Source organism: Eretmochelys imbricata, chromosome 2, assembly GCF_965152235.1.
Source record: "Eretmochelys imbricata isolate rEreImb1 chromosome 2, rEreImb1.hap1, whole genome shotgun sequence".
Classification (NCBI taxonomy): Eukaryota; Metazoa; Chordata; order Testudines; family Cheloniidae; genus Eretmochelys; species Eretmochelys imbricata.
The window spans coordinates 43711949-43739913 of record NC_135573.1 but is presented as its reverse complement, the minus strand read 5'-3'; the positions used below and the strand labels follow the sequence as shown (position 1 = coordinate 43739913).

Here is a 27965-nt window from a genome sequence, read left to right as displayed (position 1 = left end):
GTGTTGCTCTGTAACTCCCCCATGTGGACAGTGGGCATAAACCTAAAGGTCTCGCGTTTGCACTAATGGTCTCTTCAAAGTCCAATAATAATTTTAGTAAGGAAGCTTCCAAACTAATCTAAACCGTTTAAGAATTTACTGGAAGGAGCCTCCACATTGGACAGGCTTCTGATGTAGAAAAGGCTTTAATTAATGTTCTTGAGACTTAATTATATTTCTGTAGAAACTTCAAAGAGGACTACTTAAGGTGCACTTGGGACCTTTACATTTGCACCTGCAGCATCCACATGGGTGAGTTAAAGCGCAGCAGTTTGGTGTGCAGTGCTGTTTGTGCCCCCCTTAGTCCGAATTGCAGGGCAATGTAGATGTGCCCTCAGTTTGAAGAGTTTCAGAGCTCCTCTTTGTATCTGCCAGCATTGAGGAACTCTTCTTACCTCACCATTCTAGTTTGGAATTAGTTTTGCTCCCTCCACAGCATCCTCTGGCTCCTGTTGGCCCAGGAAGTGAGACTGGGAAATGAAAGCAGACTTCCAAGGAGTGGCTTGCTAACCTCCAATTTCTTTGAATTTATATTGGCAACCCGCCTAACCATACAAGGATGGTACTCATTTAACTTCCTACCTTATGTCTGGTACAAAAGACCAAAATAGCTAAATCAAATATTTAAGTACAGTATAGTTCATGTTGCTCCTGAACAAGATGATACACTTCTGCAAGCATTTTTTTCACACTGCCTTTCCCTCTTCCTCTTCTGTAAAAGGACTCCGTGTGTGGGTGTATAATGGTATACAATTTCATCAACTTTACCATTTTCTTCACTGTCTTGAAACGCTAACTTATTTTGTTCTATAGCTAAGCTTTCTATGATACAAATCTATCTATGCTAAAGCTAACTGCTTCACTAAACCTAGTGGTGTACTGTTTTTTTTTCTCGTCCTGTCTTTCAGCAATTCCTGTCAGAAGCTCCAGACTGCCATTATTCTCTGATGCCATGCCAGCACCAACTCAACTGTTTCCGTTGATTCGTAACTGTGAGATTGGCAGGATATACAATACAGTGTGCTACTGCCATCACAAACATCTTTGTTGTCTGTCACCTCATTTGGCTCACAATCATTTGAGATGTGCACCTCAGAAGAAACTTGCAACACTCTGTCCAAAAGAGAATTTTAATCAGTTTATCCATGCAAGGAGCTATGTTTCCACACCACAGAGATTTTACCTCACTCCTCCACAGGTCAACAGCATTTTGAAGGCAAATGAATACAGCTTTAAAGTCCCAGAATTTGATGGCAAAAATGTAAGTTCTATTCTTGGCTTTGATAGCAACCAGTTGCCTGCTAATGCTCCAATAGAAGACAGGAGGAGTGCGGCGACATGCTTACAAACAAGAGGAATGCTTCTAGGTGTATTTGATGGCCATGCAGGCTGTGCTTGTGCTCAGGCTGTCAGCGAAAGACTCTTCTACTACATTGCTGTCTCTTTGTTACCTCACGAGACTCTACTTGAAATAGAAAATGCAGTGGAGAGTGGCCGTGCCCTGTTGCCCATCTTACAGTGGCACAAGCATCCCAATGATTATTTTAGTAAGGAAGCTTCCAAACTGTATTTCAACAGTTTAAGAACTTACTGGCAGGAGCTCATAGACCTCAACACTGGAGAGACTACTGATGTAAAGGAGGCTTTAATTAATGCTTTCAAGAGGCTTGATAATGATATTTCATTAGAAGCTCAAGTGGGAGATCCAAACTCTTTTCTCAATTACTTGGTACTGCGAGTGGCGTTTTCAGGAGCAACTGCCTGCGTGGCTCATGTAGATGGTGTTGATTTGCATGTTGCTAATACTGGTGACAGCAGGGCAATGCTTGGTGTTCAAGAAGAAGATGGATCTTGGTCTGCACTTGCTCTGTCCTATGATCATAATGCCCAGAATGAAAGTGAAATAGAACGAGTAAAAGTGGAGCACCCAAAGTCTGAAGAGAAAAGTGTTGTAAAACAAGATAGGCTGTTAGGCTTATTGATGCCTTTCAGAGCTTTTGGTGATGTGAAATTCAAATGGAGCATTGAACTTCAGAAGAGAGTGATAGAATCGGGCCCAGATCAGTTGAATGACAATGAGTATACGAAGTTTATCCCTCCTAACTATCACACTCCTCCATATCTCACAGCTGAGCCAGAGGTCATACATCACAAATTAAGGCCACAGGATAAATTCCTGGTGTTGGCTACAGATGGCCTGTGGGAGACCATGCATAGGCAGGACGTGGTTAGAATTGTAGGAGAGTATCTCACTGGAGTTCATCACCAACAGCCAATAGCCGTTGGTGGTTATAAGGTAACTCTGGGACAGATGCATGGTCTCCTAACAGAAAGGAGAGCCAGAATCTCCTCTGTATTTGAAGATCAGAATGCAGCAACTCATCTGATACGTCATGCAGTGGGAAATAATGAGTTTGGCACTGTTGATCATGAGCGGCTGTCCAAGATGCTTAGTCTTCCAGAAGAGTTGGCTAGGATGTACAGAGATGACATTACAATTATTGTGGTGCAGTTCAACTCTCATGTTGTAGGTGCATGTCAAAATGAGGAATTCTGAATTTTAAATGGATGTACAATTTACCAAAGTTGTCAGAATGAGTAGTCTGATTAGAAGACAAAAATATACTTGGTGAGCAAACCAGAGTGTCTGCTTATTTGAATTAAAATGTGTGCAAGTACATTTCTCCCTCCATTGACCAAAGTTTTATTAACTGTGGAAAGTGCTATTGAACTAAGTCTTCCAAGAAGATGGCCCAACTTGGAAAGAGGGACTTGAAACAAGTTTGCACTATTGAATCAATGAATGCTGCTAGAACAATATTTTGGGTTTGGTAGTGGTAGGTGAGAGTGAGGGGGTAGCTAATTCTCTATTAATCATCACACTGTTTTGACTAGTCATGAAACAAAGCCTGTTTGTAAACATATGTAAATATCTATATGGCTATCTTACTAGATAAAGATAGGAATCTTGTTGAATATCAGAACTGATAGGAATGAATTTTTGTCTGCAAAGTAGATATGGTTATTCTGCATGTATGTGTGGTGTTTTGCCCTTTTATATTTTTTTCTCCCTAGGGAAAGAAAGATGCTGTAAGTAGTAGGAAACTGACTTGATAAACGCTATCCTTGAGTTTTTTTCCCAATTTTGCTTAGACAATGTCATTCTTCACTTAACATTCTAGGCAACTATATATGTATTTTTAACTTTCAAATGCAACTCTTTAAGCCATAATCAACCAGCTCTTAAAATAACTAGGCTAAGCATATTGGGATCTCATAGTAACTTATACAAATGCAGTTTTAAATTCCCTCATGCTGATAGTCTTCTGCCCTTTTTTTTTGCGGGGGGGGGGGATTTTTTGCACAACTTTAAGGGCAATAATATCTTTCTGACATCACTGAAAAATCAACTGCATAAGAAAATTCCATTATGGAAGACTTCAGCTTGCAGTATGAAACCATAACTCTGCCTTTTGCAAAATATGGAAGTATTTTCAGTCAGAACTGTGGTGCCTGTTCAAAAGGTCACATCCTTGGCAGGCAATACTACTGTCTGGTACCAAAAATCGCCTCTAATCACATGATGAATTCTAATATGAACTTCTGAAGAGACTAGAAAATCACTGTTAGCTATTTGGTGGCTTAGTAAATTAGCACTTATGTTAACTTCTTCTGTTGTGGTAGTTTCAGCTGGGTCACATGTACTGGATTACTTAAATATCAACATCGGGAAATTCACTCATGTTTTACATAGGCAGGTAAATTGAAAACATCATAATGATTTAAATAGTTTTCTCTATTAGTACACCTAACTGGCCTGCATGTTGTATGCGTAACAATAGTTGGTTTCTTGGCATTACAGCATCAATTACTGTAAATCCTTTGAAAGAACTCAATCAGTGAATGCATGTTCTCTTGCATTCACAATTTCATGATAGAAGAAAGTCTCTTAAATGGTTCTCTGTTATGACTGAATTGCAAAGTTAAAAGGAGATTACATGGTATTTCAGACTAAATTTTATGCAACTAACTGCTGAACACGACTCTAAAGTAGGCATAGAGGCCATCATATCAAGTTTTCAGTCCCTCTTTATTTTACCTTTTTATATCTAAATAAGCATAACCTAAAACTGAGGGCTTTCTCAACTCAAATAGTATCAGTGGTCCTTTATACACTTAAATTCTTGAATTCAAAAACTTATAATTCTTGTTTTTATTGTAGAAACTTTCTTGATTACATGTATTCTCTTAGTAAGTAGTTGTGAACTTGTTTATAGAGGCCCTGGAGCAGTTATAGGTCACCATGTTCAATATCTTCTATGTTGCATTATAATTATAAACAAAAAAAAAGTCAGGAAGGTGTTTAACTCCTTTTTGGAGTTCTCCATTATAATTAACTTAGTTAGGGGAATCTTCTGAGTCAAATTCATATGATATGTGTTGTAAAAACATAAAGTTTCTTGTCTTGGTCGGTCGTTAAGCTACTTGAGTTTTCCAATAAACACTGTACTGCCAAGAAAGCCTGTCACAAACACTGAACTTGTTTATAGTACACACTTTTTTTCATCTTACAAATGCTGTGCAGCCTTAACTGCCTGCAGCCTTAACAAAATATGTTGGTCTTCCCTCTCTGAGTAGAAGAAACTTGATCTTTACAGCAGAGCTTGCTTCATTTCCTCTCTTCTCCCGCTACTCCTCCTGTCTCCCCCGTCCCCCCACAGCAAATTGAGGATGTTGTCTGGATGTTCATATTTTTGGAACGTGAATGACAAACTGGCCCTTTGGGGAGGAGGGAACAAACTATAATGCTGTCCTAAACAAATGTTGGTTGTTAGTCATCATTGGCTTTGTATGTTGCATATTAATAACTAAATGTCATTAGATAGGTCAGTGTGTTCTTTTGGCCTCTATTATGCTGTCTTTCATTCACTTACAAAATGTATTTAAGCTGTTACATTATTTAGACTTTGTTACACTTTTCTACTGTTTAAATATTTCAGTGTATGTATTATGTTTGTGTGGCTCTCGCTATGAGTTTGGTACAAGTCATAACTGGTTAAACCTAACACTGATCCTCTGTACAGCATTCACTTATAAGAAGCTTGTTTTCGTTCATACAAAAGATGCACATATACAGGATCAAATGAACCAGTATTTATGTATGGGCTGGAGACTTACTCAAAATGTATGCAGTGAACTGAAGCAGTATAACTACTTATTAATGCCATGTGACATAATCTACAACAGTCTTCTAATAGACTTCAATAAAAAGATCAGTTATACAGACATCACTGTGTATAAGGTAACATTTTGTTCTGTAACACACAAGGAACATTATTTTGCCTTTTTTCCCCTAAAAGCCTGGCTATGGGAGGAGTTCTAACACATTACAGTACTGCCAGAATTGAAGCTACATTCTGTTAGGCTTTGTACAACAATGTCTAGTGAAAGAGTCCCTGCTCTGAAAATCTTATTCTAAATTGACAAAGCGTTGGGTAGGAAAATGGGAGCAATGTGACTTCTTTGCCAGGGTAATACATCAAGTTAGAGCCAGTTTGAGAATGCAGGTCTCAACTCACAGCATGGGGACCTGGATACTGGACTATATCGCTCTCTTTAATTCTGAGCCCAGCTACCCTGAAGCTTGTCTCTCCTGTACATATTAATATTACTGTGTATATCCTCTATTGATCTTCCTATTAATCTTCATGGATGGTTGAGGGGTGAGCCTGGGTAACACCAACTGTAAAACTCAAACTATTCTCTATTAAACTTGGGCCCTGCACCTTTTCTACTATGAATATGACATGCAATGGACCATACTCAATCTGAAATAAGGAAATGAATGTGTCTAATATGCAAAAACATCTGATGTGATGGTATAAGTCAGTCGTGTGGAACTCCCAATTTTTTTTGCTGGCGCGGGGGTGTTGCATGACCCCTCTTGTGGCTTCCCTTTGCTTCACCGATCAGAAAGTCATTTTTCTGCAGAGAAGTAAAGAAATCTGCGGGGGACATGAAGTCTCTGCATGCTCAGTGGCCCAGAATTCCCCCAGCAGTAGATAGTTCTATCTGACTTCAGGAATAGTTCTTCCTAACTTCTTGCCTAAATTTTGTTTATAGTTGAAGTTAAGTCAAGACCACATTTAAACTTAAGTGTCGTGGAGAGAACACTGTTGTAGAATAGTAACTGACCTTTGTTGAGGTACTCCTGCTTCCTAACTTGCCTAAAGCAATTTCACAGTACCATTGCATTTTAATGCAAATATACGCTTCCTATAGTTTTGTTTTGCTGCAACCTAACCTTCAAAATGTGTGGTGTTTACTTCTAGCTATCTTGGGATAGATGACATGATCCCCAATGCATTGTGGTTAGTCCTCTAGCACTGGTATATAATAACACCACCACTTCTGCTTCTACTGCAAAAATAAATACCTTCTAGATGGAGGTACTGAAGAAAACACACTAAATCTGTAGAAGCTGCCTTGAATAACTTTTCACAACACTTCTTAAGTAGAAGTTAAGAGTTCAACTTTACAATTTATATTTAATTCATATTCTGAAGATATGTTCATGTTAAAGTGAATATAATCACTCTGTTGGCCAGGATTCCCTGAAGGAAAAGAGGAGCACTTATCTTAAATTGTGACACTTGCTACTGTGTCTACTTTGATACTTAAGGTTGTGGTTTTAAGGATTTGATTGGGTTTTTTGTATTCAGTTTCTCTTAAAACAGAGGTAGGCAAACTTTTTGGCCTGAGGGCCACATCGAGGTTCCAAAACTGTATGGAGGGCCCGGTAGGGAAGGCTGTACCTCCCCAAACCCTAACCGCCCCCTCCCACTTCCTGCCCCTGACTGCCATCCCTCAGAACCCCCTACTTGTTCCCTGACCACCCGACTTGGGACCCCCTGACCCTAACCGCACCCTGGGACCCCAGCCCTGCCTTCTTCCTAACTGCCCCGACACCTATCCACCCCCCCCCCCCCAAAGCCCCTTTCAGAATGCGGCCCTGCGAACATGGGAGGAGGAGCAGGGGCAGCCGCGCAGCTGGAGAGAAGCGGCAGTTTCTACTTCCAAGTGCCGCTTCTCTCTGGCCAGCTGCATGGCCACCCGGTGCTCCTGCGGCCCGCCTGCTCCCCTGTGGCTGCAGGTGAGCCTCCCTCCCTGCTCTCCGCTGCCCCCACAGTGCAGTGCCCTCCCATGCTGAGGCTGCGAGGGAGGGGCTAGCCTCCTAGGCTAGGAGCTCGAGGGCTGGGCAGGACAGTCCTCCAGGCCGTAGTTTGCCCACCTCTGTTTTATAACAACTGTTATACCAGGAGGTACCATTTTGCAGGTATGTACCTGTACATTTCTATGGGCTTCTCTACCTTGAGAAGTTGTGTAAGATTAATTTTAGTTTGGGGTTGTTGCTTTTTGTTTGGTTGGGTTTTTTTGAAGTGCCTTGTATCCACATACAAGCATTATTCAATCAAATTTGATGTCTTAGGTCACAGTAATTAATCCTCTTTGAAACAGGAGTAACTCTTCAGGATATAGTTCCTCTAAGGTTCATATGGACACATTTCTAACTACTCAGCTTCTATCAGGCATTCCCTGCTATCCCATAGTGCACTGCTTTATGCCTGAATCAGTTTACCTTTGTGTTTCCACTGTCAGAGGAGGAGTATCATCTTCACCAGACATTACCTCTGTTGAAATGCTGGCATGATGCAGGTATATACCCTCTTCTTCAATACAAGGTAGTGCTGAGTTAACACATTCAGTTGTATACCCAGGATAGCAGCCATGCTGCTGCCCCAACCCCCAACAGTGCCTGCCTTGGCATGGATCCGTTCACAGTTCCTGGTCTTGATTACCACCTATGGAGAGCTGCATATCCAGTCCCAGCTGGAGAGAAGAGTAAGTGGAATGCAGTCATCTACAAGATACTGTCAGAGCAAATTAAGGTGAGTGGCGCTCCCAGATCTTGTCCCAGTACCAAGTCAAAACAAAGGAGCTTCTGCAGAAGTACTTGAAGACAGGGGACAAGAGCAGGATCTCTGGTAATACTCGTATTACTTGTCCATATTATGAGCAGCTTGACTGTTTCCACCTCCCTCAAAGAGTGATGTGGTCGACAGTTGTTTTCCAGAAAGCAAATGAGACAACAGTGCAAGCACCCCAGGACAGAATTGTAAGTGTCTTTAGACCTCACATATAGTATGAGGTCTGAGCAGGAGCACAGATTTCCAGGCAACCAGGAACTGTAGGGCATGGCAGACTCCTCAGACTACAGAAGAGTCCCACGTGTACAGCCACCCTGAAATACTTCAAAGGGGACCTCTGCTAGTAAGTATTGTGCTGTATTACAATAAGCTGTACAGGGAGAGGGGATTTAAACTTTTCTAGTTACAGTAATAACAAAGGCCATACAGGTTTCGGAGTAACAGCCGTGTTAGTCTGTATTCGCAAAAAGAAAAGGAGTACTTGTGGCACCTTACAGGATCAGACCAATGATCCCTCTAGCCCAGTATCCTGTCTTCTGCCAGTGGCCAACACCAGGTGCTTCAGAGAGAATGAACAAAACAGGCAATTATTGAGTGATCACTTCCAGCTTCTGACAGTCTGTGTCCTTGGTTTTCCTGTTCTGCTTTTTTCCTGATTTCTCTTAGTAGCTACACCACCACTGCCTTTGTATACATCAGCCTTATCACCTGCTAAAATGTTCTCAAACTGCCAAAGCAGGAAAAAAGATGAGCGGAAAAGTTCAGGAAAGTAATGCCTGCATCAAACTAGAGGGCCACAAAGGCAGAAAGAGGGTGTCAGGAGCAATCCCAAAGGCTTGAAAGGCAGTGTATGGCCCTGGAAAGGAACATGATACAGAGACCAACAACTATGCTATGATACCTTTTGTTACAAAGGTCAAGCACTGTTCCCCATCCTTGTGCTGTCCTGCGGACTATGGTGAACATACCATTCTGTAACTTCCTTTCAATCAATCTAATTCCAGGTGCTTCCATTACCACTCAACCCACCTGGAGATGGAGAATCAGAACTGTTTCAAGTGCCCCACCTACAGGAGCTTGTGAGCACTGTATGCTGAGCATGCCATGGTTCCATTAAGTCTTAAGTTTGCATTGTGTTCTTAGTTATTATTCAAGTAGTCTTATTTGTTAGCTAAAACCTTTCTTTTCACAACATCTGAAAAAATTCTTTATGGAACAGCTCCCTCATCAATTATGTAATATCACTCTTATGGCCTGAAGTCCTAATAAAATCAATACACAAACACCTTTCAGTCATTTCCTTGGTTACAATATATTCATTACACAGTTATGTGCTGGTCTCTGTAGGAGGAAGTGAGAGCCTGAAGCATGGGCCTGAGGCCTGAACCAAAGTCAGCAAAAGTTATGCTCGGAGCAACAGACAGGCCCTAGCAAAAGCAGATGCTTGCCTGCAAGTTAGTGTCCAGTACACAAACTCAGTACTAGTATTTCTAGTATTGCTAAAACACACTCAATATGTAAACACATTCCAGCAGGCCAATACAAGGACTCCCCAGCTTAGCACACAATAAAATGGTTTGACAAAAGTGATGAGTAGAGATATTTTGTCTGAAGCATCTGGAGTAAAAGTACAAAGACAGGTGGTGAACAGGGATATTTTGTTTGAAACATCAGGATAAAAGTACATGGGTAGGTAACAAACATGTTATGAAACACTTCAGTTGTTTATCCCAGATTCTTTGTCTCAGTCTATAAATGATGGGATGCCTTGCTTTAACCCTTCATCTGAGCTGGTCTGTTGTCCTGGGCATACATGTGTTAGTGTACCTGTAACCATTGCCCCAGGGCACTAGCACCATGCTTTGTTGGCAATAAACCTTGCCAGGTGCCTTCGCGATTAAACCAAGTCTTGTGGTCTTATTAATTGGGCAATTCGATCAGAGCCTGCTGTACGGGCTATCTGGCTAGAGCCAGTGCAGCACACTGAAAGAACACATGCATGCAGCCGAACGTCTAACGGCCTCAAAATAAGAGCATAATGTCTCCTTGTCCCTGCTTCTCTAAGCACTTGGGGCAATTTTCAGAGGCACTGTGTTTGGCTGTCCATAATATTCAGAAATTTTCACCTTTATCCATTCAGGGTATAGCCAATTGTGGTGTTTAGATGCTGCTTGTAATTACTAGAACTGGGAGCACTGGCTGTTGGGAGTCTGCAAGGACAGGAAACAGGAAGGATGGGGGGGAAGTTGAGGAGGCAGAGTGAGAGCTACCAAGGGTGCAGCAGCAGCTTGGTAAAGAGATTTTCGCTTAAAAAATAAAGTTCTGTTGAAGTTTGTTAGTACCTTCCTGGTTGCTACAACACCAATACGCTCTCGTCTCTTGTCCAGATGTCTAGTAAAAGTTTTTATACACGAGGCAAACAGAGGGTAAGCTGGGTCTCCCAGAATGACAGGAGGAATCATAACTTCATTTATCTCCGTATTGGGTGGGAGAATCAAAAATTACCTTGTTCATTCCAGAAAAGAGGTGTGAGTTTCTAAAGATCCTGGCATCATGGGCCTTTCCAGATCACACCATGTTACCATTAGTGAACCTTCCACGGTGATCAACCATGCCTTGTGTCACCATAGAGACAAACCCCTTCCTATTGATAAAGACTTCAGCCTGGTATGGTGGAAAGGAAAAGCACATGGGTCCCGTCAATTGTCCCTTTTACAGTCTGGCAGTCCCTTCTCTGAAAGGTCAATTTGGGCATCACCAAGATTTATGAAGTGGCACAGTAGCACCCCTGAATAGTACTACACACCTCCATGACAACACCCATAACAGTTGACCTACCAATACCAGACTGATTAGTTACTGACCAGGAGTCAGCGGGCATGGTGAACTTCCCAGTTGTGACGGCCACCTGCTTCTCCACACTGAGGGGAAAGCTCATGTTGGTGTTCTGCCGCTGCAGCTCCAGAGTGAGCTCTGCACAAAACTCTAGGAAAGCAATCTTCCACATCCTGAAGTTATGCAACTGCTGCTGGTTAACCCAGTTCAGTAGCATTATCCTGTTCCCCCAGTCAGTGCTAGACGACTGAGCCCAGAAGTAGTACTCTACTGAGTAAAGCTACAGAAGTAACTGCTCAATTTCATCCTTCTGCTCCTCCTCCACCAGTAGTCATATTTCCATTTCATCCAAAACCCTCTGACCCAAATCCAGCCGGCTTTGTGTTTGCCAATATGTGCATCATCCTGTTTGTTCTAATGATGCCGTTATCACAATGCTCAGCAATGTGTCCTCCATGCTGCCTGACAGCAAGTCAAAATACAGATGAATTATGGAATATCAGGGGAGCAATCATGAGAGTTTATTAGTTTGTCCCCAAGTCAGAATTCCTGTAGCTTCTGGTAGGCATTCCATAATGCAATGCAATACAATGCAAGAAAATCCCAGAATGCATAGAGGCAAGTGGTGGATAATTGCTCAGAGAAGTGCAGAGCTGTGTGGACACAGTGATTAACAAACTACCTTGCAACAGTATAATAAAGCCGTGTGGGCCACACTTCAGTTGGATTAGGTAATTTGCTATATTTAGAGCAAACATACTAATCCAATTTAACATTCCCATATAGACATGGCCTAAGCTAGTGATTCTCAATCAGGGGTACTTGTACCTCTGGGGGTCCACAGAGATCTTCCAGGGGGTACATCAACTCATCTAGATATTACAACAAGCTATATTAAAAGCACTAGCGAAGTCAGTACAAACTAAAATTTCATACAGATAATGGCTTATATATATTGCTTTATATACTATACACTGAAATGTAAGTACAATATTTATATCCAATTTATTTATTTTATAATATGGTAAAAATGAGAAAGTAAGCAATTTTTCAGTAACGGTGTGCTATCACACTTTTGTATTTTCATATCTGATTTTGTAAGCAAGTAGTTTTTAAGTGAGGTGAAACTTGGGATATACAAGACAAATCAGACTCCTGAAAGGGGTACAGTAGTCTGGAAAGGTTAAGAGCCACTGCTCTAAGTGAACCTGCTCAGACATCAGGCAGTTTGTGTCCTCACTTTTGCTTTCAGGCATTTGCTAGGCAAAAACAGGAGGCCAAGCAAGGTCCATTCTAAATATCAGGCCTTTGAAGTGAAATAACATTTTCTTTTGGGAGTATTTTGCTGTTTTTTTTTTTAATGTTTAAAATATTTTTTAATGTCTGGAAGACTAAGGGATCAGACTTTTTCATTATTCTTATGTTAAAGGTTAATCATATTAATGGGAATTTGAATAATCTCATTGGCTGGTACTTAACTTTTTTGGACAGTTATCTGTTCCCCCTCTTTAAAGTTTGCTTGGTTAAAGGGAAGCATACTTTAGTATGAGTTCATTCATCCTTTGAATTCTTCATTGAAGTCCATTCTTGTCTCTCACCCTTCTTTCTCTCCAGCCCTATTTTCATTTTAAAACACCCAACTAACTGCCAAGTGCTGAGCCTCCAAAGTCTGGGATCTGTGCCAGGACAGAGTCACTGCTGTCACTCTCCATGTTTTGTTTCTCATTCCATGGGTAAAGCAGGGTGTGTCTGAATTCTGTACCAGCCCCACTTCCCACAAAATCCCACTTCCCTCCTTCCTCATCTACAGGAGGGACACCTCTAGAGGTTCACCCTTAACGCAGGAAACTGGCTAGCCAATATGTTCAGGGGTAAATTATTTATTCAGCACTGACAGCATGTTTCATTGCCATGAAAACAAATAGTTATTGCCCCTCCCTGTAAGAGCTTGTACTCTAATTTTCATTATGTATGCCCATATAGTGTGAATAGCCGTTGCAACTTTTTTCCTCACTGTTGTAAAATGCTAACACTGCTAGCACTTATTACACTCTTTACTTTAACATTATCATGGCTTTTTAATTTTTCTGTTATAGAAAACTTTCCCAGTGGATGAAGTAGTATATGTTCATTTCCGACCCCCCTTCTTATCAGGTGATATGTAATTTAGAATTGTCAACATTGTCTTATTATAACAACTGCTAGTCTTAACTACTGGCTTATAGCAGCCAAAGTTTGAAACTAGTTCCTGATCTCTTTAAACAATGATGAACATTACTTTTCTCTTTGGCATGCATAGATTCTTTTTTTAAAAATCTCAATTTTAAAATGTCTTTGTTTTGCATTCCATTAATGGAAAGTGGGTGATGCTGTGTGTTTTGGGCTCTTTTTAATGCTTTGTTGGTCCAGGTGCTGAAACCAGCTTCATATCAGCTGTAGCAGATACACTGTGTTATCTTCATGAACGAAACCACAGGTAGGGCAAAAATCAAAGTTCATTGGCAGAAAAGGAGAGTGAGCTTTCCATCTCAGCAGTATGACCAATATACCTCAAGCCTAAGCTCCCACTTGAGGGATATTGGTCAGACAGTGGAGTTGTCATAAATATAAAGGGAAGAGTAAACCTCTTTAAAATCCCTCCTGGCCAGAGGAAAAATCCTCTCACCTGTAAAGGGTTAAGAAGCTAAAGGTAACCTCGCTGGCACCTGACCAAAATGACCAATGAGGAGACAAGATACTTTCAAAAGCTAGGAGGAGGGAGAGAAACAAAGGGTCTGTGTCTGTCGGTATGCTGCTTTTGCCGGGGATAGAACAGGAATGGAGTCTTAGAACTTTTAGTAAGTAATCTAGCTAGGTATGTGTTTGATTATGATTTCTTTAAATGGCTGAGAAAAGAACTGTGCTGAATAGAATGACTATTCCTGTCTGTGTGTCTTTTTTGTAACTTAAGGTTTTGCCTAGAGGGATTCTCTATGTTTTGAATCTAATTACCCTGTAAGGTATCTACCATCCTGATTTTACAGAGGTGATTCCTTTACTTCTATTTACTTCTATTTCTATTAAAAGTCTTCTTGTAAGAAAACTGAATGCTTTTTCATTGTTCTCAGCTCCAAGGGTTTGGGTCTGTGGTCACCTATGCAAATTGGTGAGGATTTTTACCAAACCTTTCCTAGGAAGTGGGGTGCAAGGGTTGGGAGGATTTGGGGGGGAAAGAGGTGTCCAAACTACGTTTCCCAATAAACCCAGTTAGAGTTTGGTGGTGGCAGTGGATATTCCAAGGGCAAAGGATAAAATTAATTTGTACCTTGGGGAAGTTTTAACCTAAGCTGGTGAAAGTAAGCTTAGGAGGTTTTCATGCAGGTCCCCACATCTGTACCCTAGAGTTCAGAGTGGGGGAGGAACCTTGACAGGAGTAATGTCAGTGTCCTTGTCCATTCAGCTAGTTATGTCTTCTGTTGTACCTGCCACTACCTACTGTGATTGTCTGTTGGAGGGTTTTGTTTTTTGCGATCATTAGGGATCCACATCCCACCGGTTCAGGGTGGCTTGCTTGTGGTCTTAGGAAGAGAGGAAACATGGCCTTCTGCTTCATCAACAGACTATCATCTAGCTCGGTATATATGAAAGTGCTTTACGAAGGAGAGCAGAATCATTCCCCCCATTTACAGATGAGGAAACGGAGGCCAAGGGAGGGAAGTGACTTGCACTGAACTAGGAGGTGGGAGATTTGGGTTCAGTTCCTGACTGTACCTGCATGACCTTGCAGCTGAAACTTAATCTCTCTGTACTTCCGTTTTTCATCTGAAAAATGACACTAGTGTATTGTTCCTTTTGCCCTTTGTCTTGTTTGCTTAGATTATAAACTTCAGAGCAGGGACTTTCTTTTACTGTGCTTGTACAGTGCCTAGCACAATGGGGTCCTGGTCTTGGTTGGGGCCTGTCAGTGCTTCTGAAATAAAATAATAATACTAGCTAATTAATAAAACATTAAAAGCTTTTGGCTCCTCCTTCTCACTAACTTGTGCTCCTCCAAAAGGACTTTTATTCCTGAATTACCTGAGTTTAGTGTTCTGGCAGCCTTCTTGTTTTTGGTGAAGCAACTAATTCAAGACTTATATTTAAGATATAAGATAATACAAATGTAACCATTTTCTGATTCTACAACAAAAACATTCCTTTTTTGTCAACTTACATCTTGTGACAATTTGGAGAATCCGTCAGTACAACTTATGAATTCTGGCTGACATTATGAAGTTGTTACTATGAAAGATGATGTATCAATGAATACCTCTGTGTATGTGGATTCCATACTTGCTGATGTAAGCAGTGTCAGGATGAGCTCCGCTCTGACATCTGGTGGTGACGTGTGGCAAGTTGTGGAAAAGAACTTCAGGAACCGATCTCATTTGCATAGGCACACCCACCCCGCCTAGAATGAGGCCATAGCTGCCCAAATGGTCATTTTGGCTGCTGTGGGATCCCCAGTGTCTCTGTTATTGGGGCAGGAAGAATAAATTGATATTACCCTGATTATGGGAACTGTGCTTGGAACTGTACTTGGCCTTTTGTTATGCTGGAGGGACTCACCATCAACTAAGTAGCACTCGCTAGGCAAGGGTCATGGGTTCCAAAACTGTGTGAATTGAGAGAGGCTGGGGACAAGTATTAATACTTGGTGGCATGGGCCCCTTGGTGAGGGCCTTACATGCTAATTGCACTTCCTCCTCTCTCCACTGGGGAATATCAGAGCTAATTTTGATTTAATTAGAAGTCTAGTTACAGGCTGCTGAGCTCACTTTGGGCTAATAGTGCACCAGCACTGAGGCTCCCCTACTACAAGCTGAATTCACCAAAGAGCTGAACTGACTAAGAGCTGAAATCACTGAGCGTTGCGTTAAGTAGTGGGGGAGCCTGAAGATATATTGTGGAGCAGTTTGCGGGACGGCTGGTGGAGCAGTTCATAGGACGGCGGGAGCTGCTGGTGGGACGCGGAGCAGTTTGTGGACCAGCTGGTGGAGCAGTTCGTGGGACGGCGGGAGCTGCTTGTGGGCCACAGAGCAGAGCGGAGCTGAACGAAGCAGTTCGTGGGGCGGCTGGCGGAGCGGAGCCCTATGGAGCTGTGGGGCGGTCAGCTTCAGATCATGTAAGGTGCCTCTTACCCCTGCTCCCATCTCCACCCAGGTTGGGAGGTAAAGCTCTGCAGATAAACTTTCGAACTCTGGGGCTGCCCTGACCAGGGACAGAGACTTTTGGGTCACTGGACTTTTGGGACTTTGGGTGATTTGGGGTTGCTGGACTCAAGAACCAAAGGGAAAGGGCATGCCCCAATTTGCTTGGGGTGGGTTTTTTTGCTCATGGGTTGTGTTATGAATCCTGTTGGTGGTGTTTCCCCAACATAATGCCACATTGTTTCTCTCTGTTATTAAAAGGCTTTTTGCTACACTCAGACTCTGTGCTTGTGAGAGGGGAAGTATTGCCTCTTGGAGGTGCCCAGCAGGGGTGGTATATATTTGTCTCAGGTCACTGAGTGGGGCTCGAGCCGGTTTGCATTGTGTTATTGGAATGGATCCCCTAGATATTGAACCCGGCCCTTGTTGCTGCCAACTCTGACGGGCAGAAGGGTTACACTGATAAGGGCTGTGTCATGGCCTTCCCAGGCAAGGTACAATGAGGGTTTGTCAAAATTCAGCAACCACCTATTCAGGGGAAAGCATTTTGGGACTATGGGTTAGTTCAAGTCCAAGGAGAACCCATTTTCTCTTACCCGCTGCAGGTGGCTGGCATTTGGAGAGTGGAGAATCCCTAAATGCAGAATAAAGAAAAATCACAGAGGCTGAGTGGGTCAGGGAAGAGTCAGAGCTCCAGAGGAAATTTGGGGCAAAAAGAAATGAAGAAACTGGTAAGCTATGGTATGTTATAGAAACAGGAGGGTCCAGTTTAGCTGCAGGACCAACCAAGGTCATATAGCAAGCTGACCTGGAGAAAGAGGCTCCATGATTGAGAACAAAAGACACACGCTGCAGAAGGAACCTGGACTCTCCTAAAGCAGTAGTTCTCAAAGCCGGTCCGCCGCTTGTTCAGGGAAAGCCCCCTGACGGGCTGGGCCAGTTTGTTTACCTGCCAAGTCTGCAGGTTCAGCCAATCACGCTACCACTGGCCACAGTTCACTGCTCCAGGCCAATGGGGGCTTCAGAAAGTGGCGCAGGCCGAGGGACATGCTGGCTGCCCTTCCCGCAGTCCCCATTGGCCCGGAGTGGCGAACTGCAGCCAGTGGGAGCCGCAATCAGCCAAACCTGCAGACGCGGCAGGTAAACAAACCGGCCCGGCCCGCCAGGGGGCTTTCCCTGAACAAGCAGCAGACCAGCTTTGAGAACCATTGCCCTAAAGGACTCAGAGGTAAGCCCAAAGAATGCTTTATAATGGTCAGAAAATTGTGGTAGTGGAAAATGTATGTAGGGTTTATGCTGTTAGTATAGACTCATGTATTTCTTGTGTGCATGAGTAAAAGGCAATGTTGTTTTGGAATGCTGTTTAAAGTCTGTGTGTGTTATGTGTTATCCCTACCATGTGCCCTTGAAGAGTTAAGCTATGGACACAGAATGCTCACATGCCTGGCATTCTGGAAGAAGGTGTGTTTAAGGTACATGGTAATCTGAGAGGTCAGCATTAGTCCCAGGGCCCGGCTAATTAGTAGGAGGTGACAACTAGAGGGTCTGCCTCCCGAGAATGTGCCTGTGGACCCTAAGACAGAGGCAGTGTCTGCTCTCTGTTCAGACTCCCAAGGCTTAAAGCACACAATGGTTGGTTCCTCTCATAGCAGCATGGTGAGTGCACAGGATGGGAGGCAGCTCAGCTAGATCTCTGAAACACCTCCCGCCAAAAACCCATGAGGCATGTGTAACTCTTCTGCTAGGTGGAGCCAGCAGCAACCAGGGTCACCTTCAATATCTATGGGTTCCTTTTCAACAGTACAACACAGAACCAGATCAACCTCCACCCAGTAATCTGGGAAAATAACACACCACCTCTGGATGCCTCTGAGAGGCAATACTTCCCCACTCACAAGCACAGAATCTGAGTGTAGAAAAGAAACTTTTAATGAAAGGAGGGACGTCACCTGACAATAATTAGGGGAAATGCCGCAAGCAGGAATCATAAACATAAAACTCAGCAGGACACCCACCCCAGAATGTGTGGGGCAGAGTCTGCTGCCTCATGTTCTTGAGTTCTACAACCAAAAGTTCCTTTACTGTGCCTCCCTCTGCTCCCTCACCATACCCCACTCACAGTGGTTGTCCTTGGTCAGTGAGGACCCAGGGTTCAAAGGTGTATCTGTGTGAGTTCACCTCCCAACCTGGGAAGCAGGCACCTGGCTTACTCCGCCATCTGAGCACTTGATTGCTGCTTCCGCCAGCCGACTGTCCACCACTCCCTCTGCCTGCCCGTCCATCAGTCACCTTCTGCTGCCATCTGCCTCTCTGCTGTGACTTCTGCAGGTCAGTCTCTTAGTGATTGTCAGCTCTTAGTGATTTTCAGCTCTTAGCAGGCTAGGCAAAGACACTGTCCCACCACAAGTGGTTTCAGCTCTTTTGAGCATTTAAAATAACAAAAGGCTCCCAATAGAGCCTATTTAGCTCTATCTTTGAACAGTGGGGAGGAACAGGTTAAACCAGACCAGGACCCTTAGGGAGAGTTCACACTTCCTGGCTGGGACACCTGTCCCCACCCCTCTTGCTTTCACAGGGGTCTGGCATTCGAGCCCCTGGCTTAACAAGGTCCTTTCTGCTGATGGTGGTGGAATCTCCATCCTTAGAGGTTTTTAAGGCCCGGCTTGACAAATCCCTGGCTGATTATTTAGTTGGGGTTGGTCCTGCTTTGGGCAGGAGGTTGGACTAGATGAACTCCTGAGGTCTCTTCCAACTCTAATCTTTTATGATTCTGTGAGTCAGGACAGGTTAAGCACAGTTCTGCTCCCCTTTATTCATACAATAAAGACATCAACATTGATAACAACATTTCACTACCCCTGCATTCAGTACTAAAGTGATTTGTAACCCAACACCAGCCAAAGTTGATCACTTTGAGCAACACTGCTCTGTCTGCTGGATATCTAGGCAGAGTAGGTGTGTTTTTGTAAATAGTTTGCTCCTGAAATCTCTCCCTTCCCAGCTACCTGTCAGGGGAGAACTCATTCAGATGCTGCTTACATCTTCCTCCAGCTGAGAATTTGCCACCCCAGCAAATCACACTCCAAATTATACCAACTGCATGAGTTCTCCTCAAAGGGTCTGAGGAACCCCACTATGGCTGCCACAAGCTAATTGTAACTAATTGTCACTTCTTTACTAACCACTCCAGGTGCATTTTAAGTTAGCCTGTTTACTGACCTTATAACTTTGTTGTGTCTATTTAGAATGGGCATGGCAGGGACAGGGGGGACTTCTTCTTGGGCTAGGGATGGTGAGGGTTCCCTTGAGGGTACCCCCGCTACTGGCACAGGCCCCTGCATCTCTTGCTCTGGTACTGGAATGTCCCGACACCTTCCACTTGTATGTCCTCTCTGTCCAAGAATCTAGGTGTGTCATCACAGGCCTGTGTTCCTTCCAGGCATGTTGGTGGGATAAGCTCATTATCCCAGGCTAGTCTCATTGTTGGTGGAGGTGTGTATGTGTGTGTGCCAGCAACAAGCCTAAATGATTCTGCCATGGGGTTTAGACCTGAAGAAGTGGAGCTCTCACTAGCTCTCACTATGCATTCTAGGGTACTCCGCGGTAGTGTCCTCCTCTTCAGACTCACTCTCAGAGGTACTAGATAGGGGTGGATTAGCCCCACAAGGCCCACTGGTGCATGTTGGGTTGTAGATTTGGTCCAGTACCCTCTTTTTGCCAGGTCCCATGTCATGGTCCATTCCATTAGAGGCGCCTACCAACTCCCCCACAGGCAGAAGGAGGTTGCTATGTACCATGTTTATTTGCCCTGGGTCTAACTCAGGTTTAATCTTGTAGACTGGCAGATCTCCTAGCTTTTCCACCACCAGGTAAGGTATTGCCTTCCATATGTTGGCAATCTTGTGTTTGCCAGCACACCCAAATTTTGCAGCAGAACTCTGTCCCCTGGATGGAGCTCCTGCAAATGCACCCTAGCATCATACCAGTGCATGTTACTATCTTAGTTCTTGTGGGCATCAGCCATAGCCAAGCAATAAGTTTTTATTGTAGTTTTTCTCTTAGTTGGGAAAAATATTGCTGATGTGTCTCATAGCTTTCTGCATCCTCTGACACCCCAAACCACAGGTCTATGGGTAATCTTGGCTCTCACCCAAACATCAAAAGATATGGGGTGACTCCTCTAGCATCGTTCTTCCTGGCATTGTATTTCTTCAGGCCCTGGTTACTTGAAGACATCTACGTAATTTTTAACTTGTTCTTTCCTTATTTTAGCCTCTGAGCCTACCTTATTTTCACTGGCATTCACTATGTTGGATGTCCAATCGCTACTAACCTTTTTGATGAAAACAAAAATGTAATTGAGCACTTCTGCCATTTCCACATTTTCTGTTATTGTTTTCCCTCCTCATTGAATAATGGGCCTACCCTGTCCTTGGTCTTCCTCTTGTGGGGCTATAAAACTGCAGTGTAGTTGTCCAGGTTCACTGCAGTTTTATAGCCCTGCAGCCTGAGCCCCATGAGACCGAGCCAGCTGACAAGAGCTAGCTGTGGGTGTTGAACTGCAGTGTAGATATACCCTATGGCACACCAGTACTTCAGAGATGTGCATGAGGTAAGAACCTGGATAGAATAGTGCTTAGTACTCTCAATGCACTGCAGTCACACTACAGAAAGTGAAGAAGTAGCTCTAGGCAGTAACATCTTCCCAGAGCCCACCATCAGCATTCTGGGGGACAGAAAGCTTGGGGGTGTGAGGAAACGGGAGAAACCAAGAAGTTTTGGGTGAGAGATGGAGGAAAGAGGCAAAAGGAATGGAAAGCTTAGGAAGAAGGAAGCCTCTTTTTAGCCATTTGTAGTCTTGAAGGGGGAAAGGGACTCAGAACATAAGAATGGCCATATTGGGTCAGACCAAAGGTCCATCTAGCCCAGCACCCTGTCTTCCAACAGTGGCCAATGCCAGGTGCTCCAGAGGGAATGAACAGAACAGATAGTCATCAAGTGATCCATCCCCTGGTGCCCATTCCCAGCTTCTGACAAACAGAAGCTAGGGACACCATCCTTGCCCATCCTAGCTAATAGCCATTGATGGACCTATCCTCCATGAATTTATCTAGTTATTTTTTTAATCCTGTTATGGTCTTGGCCTTCACAATATCCTCTGTCAAGGAGTTCAACAGGTTCATTGTGCATTTTGTGAAAAAATACTTCCTTTTGTTTGTTTTAAACCTGTTGCCTAATTTCATTTGGTGGCCCCTAGTTCTTGTGTTATGAGAAGGAGTAAATAACACTTCCTTATTTATTTTCTCCACAACAGTCATGATTTTATAGACCTCTATCGTATCCCCCCTTAGTCATCTCTTTTCCAAGCTGAAAAGTCCCAGTCTTATTAATGTCTCCTCATACAGCAACCATTACATACCCCTAATCATTTTTGTTGTCCTTTTCTGAACCCCTTTTCCAATTCCAATATATCTTTTTTAGATGAGGAAACCACATCTGCATGCCGTATTCAAGATGTGGGCATACCATGGATTTATATAGAGGCAATATCATATTTTCTGTCTTATTATCTATCCCTCTCTTAATGATTCCCAACATTCTGTTCACTTTTTTGATTGCTGCTGAACATTGAGTGGATGTTTTCAGAGAACTATCCACAATGACTCCAAGATTTCTTTCTTGAGTGGTAACAGGTAATTTAGACCCCATCATTTTATATGCATAGTTGGGATTATTTTTTCCCATGTACATTACTTTGCATTTATTAACATTGAATTTCATCTGCCATTTTGTTGCCCAGTCACCCAGTTTTGAGAGACCCTTTTGTAGCTTTTCACAGTCTGCCTGGGACTTAACAATTTTGAGTAGTTTTGCATCATCTGCAAATTTTGCCACCTCACTGTTTAGCTCTTTTACCAGATCATTTATAAATGTTAAATAGGACTGGTCCCAGTACAGACCTCTGGGGGACACCACTATTTACCAATTCTGAAAACTGACCATTTATTCCTACCCTTTGTTTCCTATCTTTTAACCAGTTACCAATCCATGAGAGAACCTTCCCTCTTATACCATGACTGCTTACTTTGCATAAGAGTCTTTGGTGTGGGACCTTGTTAAAGGCTTTCTGAAAATCTAAATACACTATATCCACTGGATCCCCCTTGTCCACATGCTTGTTGACCACCTCAAAGAATTCTAGTAAATTGGTGAGGCATGATTTCACTTTACAAGAACCATGTTGACTATTCCCCAACAAATTACGTTTATCTATCTGTCTAACAATTTTGTTCTTTACTATAGTTTCAACCAGTTTGCCCAGTACTGAAGTCAGGCTTTCTGGCCTGTAATTTCCGGGGTGTCCTCTGGAGCCCTTTTAAAAAATTGGCGTCACATTAGCTATCCTTCTGTCATTTGATACAGAAGCTGATTTAAATGATAGGTTACAAACTACAGTTAGTAGTTCTGAAGGAACTCAAATGTGAAACTGCAGAACTCTTGGATGAATACCATCTGGTGACATATTACTGTTCAGTTTATCAATTTGTTCAAAAACCTCCTCTAATGACACCTCAATCTGGGACAGTTCCTCAGATTTGTCACCTAAAAGATGCACCACTACCCTCCGCTGTTCTCCCCATAGTAAGGGTAACCCTTTAAGTATCAGAGTGCAAATGCCATCTTCCCATTCACTCAGCACCACTCTTACCTTTGTATTGTCACACCATGTGCATCACTTTCCCTCTCATCCCCTTCCTATATTGCCTCTTCTAACTCAAAATGAAATTCCTGAACAAGTGCTGTTGTGCTTGCTGCTCCCCCCACCCTGCTTTACATAAACACCTGTCTCTTGGGGCAGCCCATGGCAGCAATTTTCTTTGTTCCTACTTGTGTTCTTTTCCCCCTTTCTAGGCATTCTCTTTTCTACACCTCATTTCCACTTCTCTTGTGCAGATCTAGGAGGGGGAAACCCATCCCTGCCTCCCACTGCCATTCCTTCTCTTCTTACTTGTTTTCTCCCCACTCCTCCATATTGGCAGAACACTTTTTCCTCTCCAGCTTTCGTTCCCAACTTCCAATTTCAGCACTCCATCCTCTGCTATTTAAATGGAGTGGAATGCTCATCTGCTATCTTCCACTCCTTTTGGACTGTTTACCCAAGAAGCATGCTTTTTTCAACCAGGGAAGAAGAAACTGACTTGAAGAGAAGCAGTATCAGGAGCCAGATAATAGTTTGGCCAAGGGCATTGCCCAGATGTTTCTCTGAGGAAGCTGGTTTATGTCAGCCTAGTGCAAAGCAAACAATGTGATGGGTATTAGGCTTTTTTCTTGAAAAAGTCAATGAAAGAGTAGACATGGGAGTGGGCAGCTCTGTTAATAATGGCAGATATAGACTATGGTGCTAACTTGAGTCTTTCATTATTCAGGTTTTTTGCTTGCTTGTTGTACTTCTTACTAAACTCATTGTAGCTCCTGAAAAAGCAATGTTTGCCTGTTTTGCCTATGAAGATATAGCACTAGTGATTCCATGATCAGAGTCCATGCAGAGTTCACACCTGTTAATCCATAATCACACTATGAGCTATGCACAGAAGCCATGTGAATTGCTCCAGCTGAAGGGTAGGAGTAGATACGGGAATATTTAAGGAGCGCCTGAACCAGATTTTTAGTAGTAAGATGTTCTAGAAACATTTGTATGGTTGCAGGTTTCATTTAACAAACTATTTTGTTGTGCTTGGATGGGTATCTAGAAATGCCCATTCTACCAGCTACCTGCTGACAACCAGGGACCAAGTTGGCAGTCTTAATAGTCAATAGAGCTGAAACTTTTCTTTACTGAAAAATGCAGATTGAGGTTGGCCAAAACATTTTGGGAATTCACTTCCAATTTGCTGAACTGTTTCAGCTGGAAATATTTTTTTTTAAATTTCTGAAAAAAATCAAAACATTACATTTTGACATTCTGAGTGAAATTTTTCAATTTTTTTGTTCAAAATGACTAAATTTGCTTCACTTTTATTACAAATATTTAAAAGGTAAAAACCCTCCAAAACAAAATGAAATGTTTTGTTTGACCCAAAATGATTTTTTTTTTCTTTTTGGTTCACTGAAAAAAAATTCATTTGGGGCCAGCTTGAAAGAAGAGATTTTTTTGGTTTGACTATCAGTTATTCACACAGCTCTACTTGTCAACAAATTCCATTACCTTTCAATACCCTAAAGCAAACATGAATGCCAGTGCTTCACCTAGCAAGTCAGTGGCAAGGACTGGCTCTGAGAAACAATGGGGATAGTGCAAGCAGCTCAGTTTAAGCTCTTTCAAGTTATGGATGACTAAGCAAACTGAACAAAGCACAAAACCTTCCATAAGGGTCTGATTGTGCCTCGCCAGAATGTGACCATGCAGAGAAAGAGGGTAAAGAGAGGGCTCCCTGAATTGTGGGCAGCAGGGAAGAGTAGGTGCTGCATGATATTTCCCCTGAGGTGGTGGGCAGAGAAGAATGAGAATTCCTTCTACCCACCCAACATACATGCTAGCTAGCAGGAGAGGAGATAAGCTTTTTATGGGCTGCAGTAATTACTTCCTTTCCTTTTCTCCCTTATCCTGGAAACAAGTATGGAGCAGGGAAGGAAAGATGACTCTGTGGTATTTTTTTCCCCAGAGCTCCTCCTAATGCCCCTTATTCAGGGGTGAGCTTTATGGCTTAATGCAGCCTTAAAGGAGTATGTCACCCATTGTAATGACTTCACAGTGCATTGAGACTGTCTGATGCAGGAAGGTCACTATACCACAGGTATACCACAGGTTCTCTGTCTATACCAACCCACTGTCGCCTAACTCTAATACATAAATGAAACTTTCCAGGATGGCATATATACCCACATGATTTCAGACAAACACACAGACAACACATCGAGCTTACCACAGCTTGTCAGTGGAAGACTGGGAAATTGCCAAACTTGTGATCAAAGGGGCTACAATAGCTGTAATATATGATATTTGCTCATTAGGAAAGAATTTGATATTGTTTCTCACATCTTAATTACAAAATTAATCCAATTTGACTTGGCCCTGCACACTGTCACATGGGCTGAAAGGTAGCAGAAAGACAGTAAAAGAAAGCATGATGACAAACAGGGAAAGCATTGGGTTGGGGTAGGAGGAAGGTGACCAATGAGCTGACACAATGGTTGTGTTATGCCCAGTTTTGTTCAAAAACTGTATTGGTGATTTGGATGAGGTTCCCCCGTACCACTTTTGCATTATGCTGGGAGCACTGCAAACAGATAATCATGGATTCCCTGATTCCTGCCCTGGGTCACCTCCAATGCCACTCTGTAGGCTGGTGTGCTGATTCACCAAGCAGGGACAGAAAATAAAGCCCAGCTACAGGTCTCTTCATCTCCCTTTGTTCAGGGCTTGCTTTATTTCCAAAACACAAACTCAAAACCAGAACAAATCAGCTGAAACTACTGGGTAATAACCAGCTGAGGCCTTACCAGCTTCAGCCAGCTGTGAGAGGACAGGACAGATATTAAAGGGGCTGCTAATGTGTCTTCTATCCCATGAAAGCTGGGGCTACCAGCTTCCCTTGTGGTAGCCCCAGCTTTCATGGGAGAGAAGATACATTAGCAGCCTTTTCTGTCTACCATAAAGAAACACCTGCCCAGCACCATCACCACCATGAGGGCTGCTCTGACCCTGGGTCTCACCTGTTTGCTGTTCTCAGCTAAGAGGCAAAGAAGCCGTATTAATGGCCTCCTGGAGGTCACATTTTGGATCCTAACTATGTACCCAGCTCCCAGTTTTAAAGGGTTCAAGGGCAGTAGTAGGTACACTGGGATGCATAGATGTTCCCCAATGTTCAATGCTTTGTTACATACTCTTTGTACCAGCCTACAAAAATGGTCCCTACAAAAGGGACTTTCTCTCAGGCTTCACTTTCAAGGAATGCAGAAGCCCCCTGGTGTTGCCTCTCCATTCCCCTCCGTCCCTCTTGCCCAGTCTTGCATAGGTGGTCTATGCAGGATGGATTTCATCCATGGTGAGCTACAGTTCCCTTGTCATAATCTCCAAGGACAGTCCTACAACAGAGTTAGCCATTACTGCTCATTGGAACTAGTAAGGCTCCATAATGACTAAAGGCTAGAGTGCCATTATTTAAAGTATGTTCCTTTGCTCCTTTCACCACAAAGTGCTAGAGGATCCAAAATAAAGTCCATGTAAAAACATGATCCATGATCCATTGCTTCCCAAGCTCAACAGTGCTAATCGCCAGACTGGTGAAGCAAATGACCCTGCTCAAGAGGGTAGAACAGCACTTAAAACACAAAAATGAGTCATTAGGAAGAACTAAAGCAGCAAAATATTAAACTGCTACACAGAACTATCACACTAGCAGACAAACCCTTTGGACAGAAATGTGCAAAACGAAGGCAGACTCTCACCAAATACAGAATAAATCACCATAATCTGGAAGCAGAAACAGGAAGGTACAATGCATCATCTGATCTCAGAGAAGAGTGATTGTGCATCCCCTGTAACAAAGGACAGATTGAGATAGAGAGATATGTTCTACTCTAATGTCAGAAATACAAACAAGTGTAAGAAAAACATTCACATATTATAAGACACATCTCATCTAAAAGTGCCTGTTTCTGACCCTGGAAGAAAGGAGAGAGATGGCATCATGCAATGTAGCAACTTGCCAACAGTACAGAAATGAGCACTGCTGACAAATGAACACAGGAGATCAAACACATCATGCAACCTTAGCCTGTGTGGATTACAACTGTCCCTGACAGAGGCCCGAGGGGTCAGTCTCTTTTTTAAGTTTTGGCAATGCTTGTGTCACTTTTCATGACAAATGAGCCTTAATGAGTTGAACTGAATCCTCAGACCTCCACTTCTTACTGCTCTGGGTGATTACTGACTACCCATGACATGGTACTACAAGGGTGTGAGAACTCCATAGTGACAACCCAATCAACCATAAAGTAAATAGAGGAGAACATAATGGATATGATAAGAGTAAGTCCACAACAGCCCTGAAAATAATTGGAAATATGGATAGCAGCTGGCAAGCATTCAAACTGGTATTATTACTTTACAGCCATTGGAGGAAACAAGAAGTTTGGTAAACTAACAGTTGCCTTATCATTAGCTATGGCAGGGTTTCAAACATTGGAACATACAATATTCTTGAACTTGCTAATAGATACAGTCCAGCCAATTTAGATGTAATCCTGAGCAAACATGATGCCTGCTGTTCTCTCTAACCGGCACTAAAATAGAAACATCAAAATGCTCAATGTTCTGTTTCCAGATGCAGCAGATGGCAGAAACCTTTGATGCTTTTCACAGATGTGAGATTAAAAGCTTATTCCTGAAGTAATGGAGTCATGAGAGCCTTTTTGATATGAGATCAAGTGTTCTCAGGGGTGAACATAAAGGAGGCTTGGGAGCACTTGCTTAGAGAATCAGCTAACAGTGGAAGATTCACTAAGAAATCTGTCAAGCTAATGAATGGAGAGAAGAACACATTATGACCTTTGGGAGAGGCCCTGCAAAACCACAGACAGGACTGAAATGGCAGTAGGGGGGGACACAATCAAAGAGAGGGAAAAGCATTGTATTGGGTGTTTTCTCTACAATACTTTGGGAGACAAACTGTGAAGCAATCCCTAAAACAATGTGCTGCGTGTAGTCAAGTATATACAGGAAAAAATCATTGTGTAAGAATATCCTTTAAAATTTTGGTAGTGCACATATGCACAGAAAGCTGAGGGGAGAGTTATAAAATTTATAGGGACCACACCTCCAGAGATAGTACAATAAATTGCAGTGCAAAAGAAATCAGAAGAGAGAGCTGTAAAGACAACTGGACTGTATCACTCATAGTTGAGGGCACAGTACTGATCAGACACAACACAA

The 27965-nt window shown here is 42.8% G+C and overlaps 1 protein-coding gene across 6 annotated transcripts in view; it reads left to right on the top strand.

The window, feature by feature from the left end:
• The window catches only part of PDP1 (pyruvate dehydrogenase phosphatase catalytic subunit 1), a 69357-nt gene that overhangs the window by 5096 nt on the left and 36296 nt on the right, over positions 1-27965 (top strand). For 3 of the 6 annotated variants that reach the window (XM_077810009.1, XM_077810010.1, XM_077810011.1), the window contains exon 2: positions 948-5327. The exons of 2 other annotated variants lie outside the window; for them this stretch is intronic. In XM_077810009.1, the coding sequence (XP_077666135.1) occupies positions 992-2596 (1605 nt within the window). In that variant the 5' untranslated portion in view covers positions 948-991 and the 3' untranslated portion in view covers positions 2597-5327. Of the gene's footprint in view, positions 1-947; positions 5328-16675; positions 16762-27965 lie in introns of those variants that run through there. One more of the 6 variants, XR_013345094.1, reaches the window with a different exon arrangement.